The following is an 8,711-nucleotide window of genomic DNA, read 5'->3' as shown; positions in this document are numbered from 1 at the left end:
GATTGAATTCTCCATGTGGTCTATATTAAATGGCACTTCATTTAATGTAACAGGCTTTTATAACTCAATATTGGTGCACTATTTCTACTTAAAATATCAAAGGGATGCAAAATGCACTCATTTTGTGGAACAACCCAACACTGAACTGACATTTATATTGGACTGGGTGCACATTTGGTGTGAAAATTGTGTAGCAGCACAAGTTGTTGGTACTAGTGGATGATGTGAGGCAACTGACCACTAAGGAGCTCTTAGACCTCTCCCACCTCTGACTCCTGACCCCAGATGATCTAATGACCACAGTAAACGGACTTCTCAATGGGTGGTTTTATCTCAGGCCAGTACAGAGGGTGGATAGACAGATAGACAGAGAGAACACTGGGCAACCTATTGGACAGAAATATACAGTGGCGTGTATTCATGGATTTCCAAAGGAAGCCAGGCTTCCCCAAAATATACAGTATACCAAGATTTTTTAAAAATATATATAACATAATTTATCTTTCGTCTCTCTGTGTTTCATAATTTGACTTTAATTTGGCAGAGGCTGAATGTATCTCACCGAAGAAAGAATCAGACCAAGTAATACAGCGCCCCTCTGTCTCTGTATGTGTAGGCCATCTATCTGATGCTGTCTGGTCCTAAAGAGTATGACATTGTTACCGCACACAGCTAGTATAAAATAATAGCCAATCAGTGTTGAGCATTTTAGTCAGGTAGCCTATAGGACAACAAAAAATAAAAGAGTGTACTGTATGACAGAGTCATAGATCATTTTGTCAACATCAAAGAGAAGGAGGATGGCCTTGGTGTTTCTCTACAAGTCAGGTGAGTCAACATGTTTTTTCTACTTGCACGAACGCATGCACACACATACACACACACGCACACATAAATCAGAACCATGGACATTCACATCATATTGAGCTTAGATTGGACTAAATTGTTTTGGGTATATTTTAGTGGTACTGTATTAGACTAAGCAGAGGTGATGTGATGATGTTGAAATGTTAAAGTTGAAATGGTGCTGGAATAGTGGAGGCAGCTTGTTTTCTTTGACTTGCGGTAGCCTAACTCTCCTTGGTTCGAATAGTTGTTTAGTGGTCCGAAAATGTTGGAAACATTAACTTTCTTGATCATTCTGTTGGTCATGTAACTGTTTGTTACATGCAATGTGCTTTGTGGAATTTACCGGACAGATGTTGCTCTCTGGTTTTGTGATGAAACAAAGGTGTGGTTAAATTTATTCTGCCACTGTACATTCTTATTGTCTCAGCCTTCGACTTATATATCACGGTGGCAAGGCATATGTACTAACAGGTAATATAGCAAACAACGCAATTATCACAACACATAGTTTGTAATGTGGCTTTTTTTTGGGGCGGGGGGGTGTTTGGCTTCTCCAGTGATTTTACCCATGCACCACTACTGTAAATATATAGACTTTATCCACTCTTTCCCTATCTTCCATTCTTTCTTTCTCTTTCTCTCACTTTCTCTTTCACTTTCTCTCTCTTCTCCGTGTCTCTCTTCTATCTCTCTTTTACTAATCTCTCTGTTTCTCATCTCCACAGTGCTCATGTTAACTTTACCTCTCTCTTGGGTCTTCTCATGTCTCTCCATTGCTCTCCTCTAGTAAAAGAGCCCATCTGTCCCTCCTCTCCTGTTCCGTTTTCTGTCACTGCTACAGTGGAGGAACTGCTACAGTGGAGGGGGTTACCAGGGTCAGAGTCAACACACCCCGCTGCCACAACCCAACACTAAAACCTCTCACCCCACATGCACACACACACATCCTACACATCATCCCTCCCCCTCCTGCCTCATCCCTGTGTTGTGTTGCCCCCACCCCTTCCCTTCATCCGCTTGTCTTTCCAAATAGCCTTGATCATCATCAGCCTCTACTACATCACCCGCCCAGTGTGTGTGTGTGTGTGTGTGTGTGTGTGTGTGTGTGTGTGTGCGTGTGTGCACGCGCGTGTTTGCGTGTTTATGGGCGTGCCGGCTTGTTTGTGTGTGTGTGTGTGCGTGTGTGCATGCCTACGTTTCTGTGTGTGTATGTGTGTGTGTGTGTGTGTGTGTGTGTGTGTGTGTGTGTGTGTGTGTGTGTGTGTGTGTGTGTGTGTGTGTGTGTGTGTGTGTGTGTGTGTGTGTGTGTGTGTGTGTGTGTGTGTGTGTGTGTGTGTGTGTGAGGGAAAGAGAGAGAACTGAGCCCAGTTGAATTGTACAGGATTATTATAACAGCGACTCAGTGAGGAAAGCCTGCCTGCCCTATGAGGCCAGCCACCTTAATCACCAACCTTTATCCTACTACAATCCAGCCTCCACACATCCACTCTTTCATTAAGAGCCAGCCGATGGATTAGTGTAGCTAAAACAAAAGATGGAGAAAGAGATGAGAGATGAAGTGGAGGGTAGGGAGAGAGGATAGGGGTAGAGTTGGAGTGTTGAACAGGTGAAAGAAAATAAAGAGGGCAACTTGGCTTGTCTGTTGATATTTCTCTGTAAAGTAACCATTCATAACCTTCACTCAGCCCGTCAGTGAGACAAACAATAAAGGTATAGTATAATATATTTTGTCTGCTCTGTATAAAATATTTGTTCACTAGAGGTCTGAGATCTCTATACACTGAGTGTGAGGGCAGATGGACTCCACTGTTAGTGATAGTGACATCGTGTCTCTCAGGGAAGAGTGAGCAGGGACTCTCTCTCTCTCTCTCTTTGTTTTCTCTCTCTCTCCCTCTACCTCTCACCCTCTCACCCTGTCTCCATCTCTCCATCTCTCCTGGGGAGTAGCTACAGGTCACACACCCTGAGGCTGAATCAGAGCACATGTGCCTCTACATAACAGTCCTGTGATAAAGCCTGGACATTATCATTGAATTAGACATACTCAGGTACTGTAAGCTAAAATAGAGTGCAATTCACAGGAGGCTGCTGAGGGGAGAACAGCTCATTATAATGGCCAGAACAGAGCAAATGGAATGGCATCAAACACCAGTATTTGATACCATTCCACTTATTCCATTCCAGTCATAGTGGGGGTGATTAACTGGGGTAAGATGCTAAACCTTCCCTGGCTGTATTCAACTATATACTGTATGTCTGGACGTAGTAAATTACTCTTGGACTAGGCATGACTATTTATTTCCACCTTCTCTAATACTGTTGTCAGGTTTTAGTTCCATTCATCAGCTTACGGTTTTGAATGTTGAATGTAGCTAGAAAAGATAACCAACAGTGGAACCCACGATAACCTCTTTTGTCTTCTTGTCAGTCAGATTCTGAATAATGTATTCCCAGCAACACACCCCCAATAAATACACACAAACCCTTGTCAAATGAGAACAACACTTGCTGCATCACCATCTTCCACCAGTCTATGTTTTGTGTGTGTGTGTGTGTGTGTGTGTGTGTGTGTGTGTGTGTGTGTGTGTGTGTGTGTGTGTGTGTGTGTGTGTGTGTGTGTGTGTGTGTGTGTGTGTGTGTGTGTGTGTGTGTGTGTGTGTGTGTGCGTGTGTGTGTGTAAAGTTATGTGTCATTCCAATAATTAATGAAGAGGAATGGCATTGTTTGGAGGCGGCGATATGATGGGGTGTAGCTCACCCTCCCCTGCATTTGGCTCCCTAGCTGCCCATCAGAAAAATGTCCATCCCCTCTGTTTCTCCCAGCTGTCTTTCCCTCCAGAGCCAGCAACCTCAGCATAATGCAGGGTCAGTGGTCAAGAGAAAGAACAGGCTGCGTTTACAATGGACCCACGCTGGCCATTTCACAACCAAACTCCCTTTCCCATGTTTCATGTCTCTCTAGGCCTAGAGGTGTGTGTGTGTGTGTGTGTGTGTGTGTGTGTGTGTGTGTGTGTGTGTGTGTGTGTGTGTGTGTGTGTGTGTGTGTGTGTGTGTGTGTGTGTGTGTGTGTGTGTGTGTGTGTGTGTGTGTGTGTGTGTGTGTGTGTGTGTGTGTGTGTGTGTGTGTGTTTGTGTGTCAGGGGGTGGTCACTGAAGTACTCTCATTAGAAACATAGTCCCATCCCATCATCTTCTCTGCTCCCTCTCACCTCTCTCATTGCGTCTCACAACCTCTTACATATCACTTCCACCCACACTACCCACAACCACCATAATTGCAGCAGTTGGTCCTTGACTGTCTTTCGACATAGCAAGACTGATTCATTAAAGCAAACCCACTTATAGAATTTCAAACAGAAAAACTTAGTTTAAATGGTTTTAATGGATAACGTTTTTGTTCAAAAATTCAATCCAAAGTTAATCATCTTGAGGAACATTTTTTCGTTTTTTTATATTTGGCAATGGAGAAAGTGTCTGAACAGAATGATATCTCTAATAAGTTACACCGTGATCAGATTTTGTAATTGATATTTGTTATTGTCATTACAACAGCAGACATTTCTCACTTCCTCATGGGCAGTTTTCTCTCTGGTCCTCAGCTACGCTAGCAATATATATGAGAATATTTTTCCGTGTGAAACAGGGAATAACTGACCACAAAGGAGAAATGGACACAGAAGAGAGAAAACAGATACACTATCAGAGTCAGTCAACAATGTAACAGGGACAGCACAAGTAGAGAAGGCCAAGACCAAACACATATATAAAGGATAGACACAAAATGACTAACAGCAGTTCATATAAATATTACATTAGAGAATAAATAAATGCATGTGAATGATGTGCTTCATGTTCCGAGTGCTGGTCAGAAGTGCTCAAGCTGAGGTCTTTCTTCAAGTCAGCCTTTCCACCTATAGGACCCACTCCTCTTGTGAACCCCTTGGAAATGGTCAAGTAGTGAGGTGCCTTTTAGCTTAATTGGTGTTCAGAAACAACCACAGCAAACAAGCGGTTTAATGTCAATCATGAGCTGATTTTGACAGTGTTGAGCACTAACCTTTACAGTACACAAATGTAAACAACAATCCACTTTCTACTTTTTACTAAGTAACTACCCAGTTGTTCACAACGATGGGCTGGTTTCACAGTGTTTAGTACTAAGATGGGTCTCTCATATCAAAGTCAGATTTCTCCCAACATCTCAGCCATTGGTCAAGATGGAGCCAGTTGGGGAAGTGTGTTGTTGGGGAGAGTCTCATCTGCCCCATCTGTCCTCTCTACGCCTTAATCCCCATAGACGGTGCCCATCTGTGGGGGTGCCATGTGAGGAGGGCGGTATGAATCATAGGGCATCTCCAGGGGCACCTGGTAGCGGGCGCTCTGGTACAAGACCTGTCCCTGGGGGCCTGTCAGGCCGATGGAGGAGGGGGGGTAGTGGTGAGGGGGAAGATAGTGGGGCGAGGACTCCTGCTTGAGCACTAGGTTACTGCCAATGCTGAGCGGGGGCGTGGGGGGGCCATCGTAGGGAGGGGTGCCTACCCCACTGTTACAGTCGTTAGGGGAGTGGCTCTCGTAAGCCCCTCCCTTCATCCCTCTCAGGTGGAGTAGGTGGGCGGAGTCCAGTGTGCCGTAAGGCGGGCTGGGCAGGCCGGGGGAGGAGTAGCTGATTGGTCCAACGGCCATTCCCACCCCTCCCAGGATTGTGGGTCCTCCTCTCCCCCCTTGCCTGTCTTCAGGCCTCTCCTCGATATGCCCCCCAGGCCCCAGCTGCAGACAGCCAGCCAGCAGGTTGCTGGTAGGCTGGGAGAGGCCTTTACACAGGGTTTCCATAAAGGCCCTGCTCTCCGTGGACTGGTCCCCCTCCAGGGCTTCAGACAGGGCACATATGTAGTTGCGGGCCAGCCGCAGGGTCTCGATCTTAGACAGTTTCTGGGTCTTAGAGTGGCAGGGCATGATGCTGCGCAGGTTTTCCAGAGCGTCGTTCAGCCCATGCATCCTCGAGCGCTCCCGGGCGTTAGCCTTCACACGCCGCGCCTTGAAGCGCTCCTGCCGGGCCTTGGTCATCCTCTTCCTCTTGGGCCCTCTGCGTTTGGGAGCGTTCACATCTCCATGGTCCTCCTCTTCCCCTTCCTCTTCATCCTCCTCCATGTCCTCACTGCCCAGCTCCCTGCCCAGGTGGCCCATTCCACCCGGTCTGTAGCGGTGTGCTGTGATTGGCTCGTCTCCGTCTGGGGAGCTCACGTCATCATCCATCCACTCCAGAGAACTGACTAGCTCCGCCCCCTCGCTGGGCCTCCCGTACAACTTGGCCATCATGGTCTCCTGGAAACGAAAACACACTAACATTAGCAACAGTTTTGACCTTAACATAAACCATTTTTTATGAAGATTTTTAGGCCAAATGAGGCTCATCACAACTCTACACTTTTACATGTTTTGTCTATACTTTCCAAAGCTAAGTGAATTGAGAGTAGGTTTTCTTTGACTGTGTAGACTGACAGATGCTGGGACATTGACCCTAGCTGGTTTTGAGGACCAGACCAGGACCAGTCTATTTATAGCAGTCTTGTCCCGCAGCCTAATGAGTTCTACTGACCTTGTGTGGCCGACTAGTCTCAAGATGAGATGAGAGCTAGGTCATGACTGATCTTCGTTAACCCAGAACTAAAATCTTGGGTAATTTGGTTTTATGTTTACTAGTCTGTCCATGAGATTAGGTCAGGACTATAGCCTCAGCCTGCTTACTCTACAATCTACTTAAGACTGTGAGCAATTATCTAAGCTAAGGCCTTAATGACCAGTTTGTAACAGCACATTGGGGGTTCTTTGAATATTTTAGGGATTTTTATTTTGATGATTCTCCTGAAGCATGCTGCTGTCATATGTAATACTTCCGATATACTACATATTATATCCATATTGACTATACATCCCATCCCATCCCATTATATATATATACTGCGGACTCCCACATTGCTCATCTTAATATTTCTATATTTCTTAATTCCATTATTTTAATTTAAAAAAAACACTTTATGTGTATTGTTGTGTATTGTTATATATTGCTGTACTGTTGGAGCTAGGAACACAAGCATTTCGCTACACCTGCAATAACATCTGCTAAATATATGTATGGACCAATAAAATGTGATTTGATTAGCCTACAAGGATTAGTGTTTAATTTTTCTATTATTTCTCCGTTTTCTTTCTCTATGCATTGTTGCCTTAAGTAAGCATTTCACTGTTAGCCCACACCTGTTGTTTACGAAGCAAGTGACGAATAAAAAAATTCAGCACCATGGTCACGTGGACAGTGGACAGCTCCTATAGTGCTACTCTCTCCTGCTCAGGTCCTGCCGCTCTCGTGCTTCAGGTGTCAATCACCGCTAATGAAGGGATTATACTGCACATGAGGATCAACATGTTACTGAATGGCTATGAGCCTGTAGGATACACAGTCTGCCTATGAGCGTTTAAACCATTAAAAACAAATGTACCCCGAATCAAATCCGTACCCTCCCCCTAAAAAGGTTTTAGAGGGTTTTAATCCGAGGGGAAACTTGATCTCGGGGGACTTCTAAACTCTGTAATTCCAGGCTTTTAGGTCGCGACGGGCGCCGGGATGGACTCTCAATCTGGGCCATTGCGGGATTTGCTCCCTCCGTGGATGAAGCGGCAACATGGGATTAACTCAAGGTTAGACTACATTCCCGGATCAGTGACAGGGAACGCAGAATAATTCATGTACAGTATAACTCTGCGACAAATTGTACTCGGCTGATTGTGTTCTGTGTTTATGGTTACGGTAATGATTCATTAGGATTCAGGATAGGATTCATTAGGAGTTTTCATTGTAGGTCTGCCCATATTTTGAAACTTGTGGAAAATGAATTGTATTTTTGAGCCTATTAGATGCTGACCTATAGGCCTATTTGAAACTATTTATTGGTTTTAAAGAAATTTGTCCACAACTGTGTGTGTCATATATTTTTATTCCAGACCATAATTTAGCTTGCTGAATGATAACCTATAGCATAATTCCGTGCACTTATTAGCCATTTGGACCATCTTTATAGCAACAATCGTATGACCAAAGTGATTCTGAAGCATGATGAGCTGGTGGGGTAACTGTCTTTGTATATATAATTACGGATTTAAGTATAGGTTTACACCTGATAAAATGTTCCCGTTAAGATTATGCCAGGCACATTTTTGGAGCAGTAAACCTAGTGTCTAATAATCATGTCACAGTTTTTGGAATCCTAAATTAGATAATCGATTATAACAATGTATTCATGTCTGTAGCCTATAATGCCTTAACACTTATCCTATGAGAGTAAAACATTGACATTAATTAAAATGAGAAAGATGAGGTTGGCCTACCTGCTGTTTGAAATAACGCTCCTAAGGACCTCCTGTGTGTTCTTGTTGGCTGTTGAGCAGGCGTAGTCTATAGGTTACTACTATCTCACCTTTCTACAGGGAGGAAAACCTTCTATCCATCAACTAGCCTAAAGCACTCAGTCTTTATTAACTTTCTCCCCTGCGTCTCCTACACAGTTGTTGTCAGTGTTCCATCCCAGAGTGTAGCATCTCTGCGGGTCACCCGGCCGGGGTCCGGGGTTTAAGGCTCCGACCCATGCACAGGCTCCTCCTCCAACTCTCTCATCCTCTCGCATCCAATTCATCTGCGCTCAAGAGCGCGCGTGGGCGGCCCTTGGTCGTTAACAAAAAAAGTTAACCAGCTTTGATTAGATTGATAGCCTGTAGGCCTGAACTCTTATAGCTCGTGACATTATCTATATTAGAATATTTTCATAGTTGCAATCGTTTTTAGTTTTGTATTGTTTGTATCATCAGTCTG

General features: G+C 44.5%; 1 protein-coding gene across 1 annotated transcript; it reads right to left on the bottom strand.

Moving 5' to 3' along the window:
• Nucleotides 1–4,210: 4,210 nt before the first annotated feature.
• Nucleotides 4,211–8,444, bottom strand: LOC109891566 (neurogenic differentiation factor 4-like). Its single transcript, XM_020484108.2, has 2 exons — nt 8,231–8,444; nt 4,211–6,169 (listed from the first exon to the last, which is right to left on the bottom strand). The coding sequence occupies exon 2, from the start codon at nt 6,161–6,163 to the stop codon at nt 5,132–5,134; it is 1,032 nt and encodes a 343-aa protein (XP_020339697.1). The 5' UTR covers nt 6,164–6,169; nt 8,231–8,444; the 3' UTR covers nt 4,211–5,131.
• Nucleotides 8,445–8,711: the final 267 nt, after the last annotated feature.

The sequence above is a fragment of the Oncorhynchus kisutch genome, linkage group LG5 (assembly GCF_002021735.2).
Source record: "Oncorhynchus kisutch isolate 150728-3 linkage group LG5, Okis_V2, whole genome shotgun sequence".
Lineage (NCBI taxonomy): Eukaryota > Metazoa > Chordata > Actinopteri > Salmoniformes > Salmonidae > Oncorhynchus > Oncorhynchus kisutch.
Note: the sequence above shows the minus strand (reverse complement) of the source record. Positions and strands in the feature narration are given on the sequence as shown.

Bases quoted from the DNA above. Each gene is read 5' to 3' on its own strand.
- LOC109891566 (XM_020484108.2), bottom strand. From the start codon at position 6,163: ATGATGGCCAAGTTGTACGGGAGGCCCAGCGAGGGGGCGGAGCTAGTC.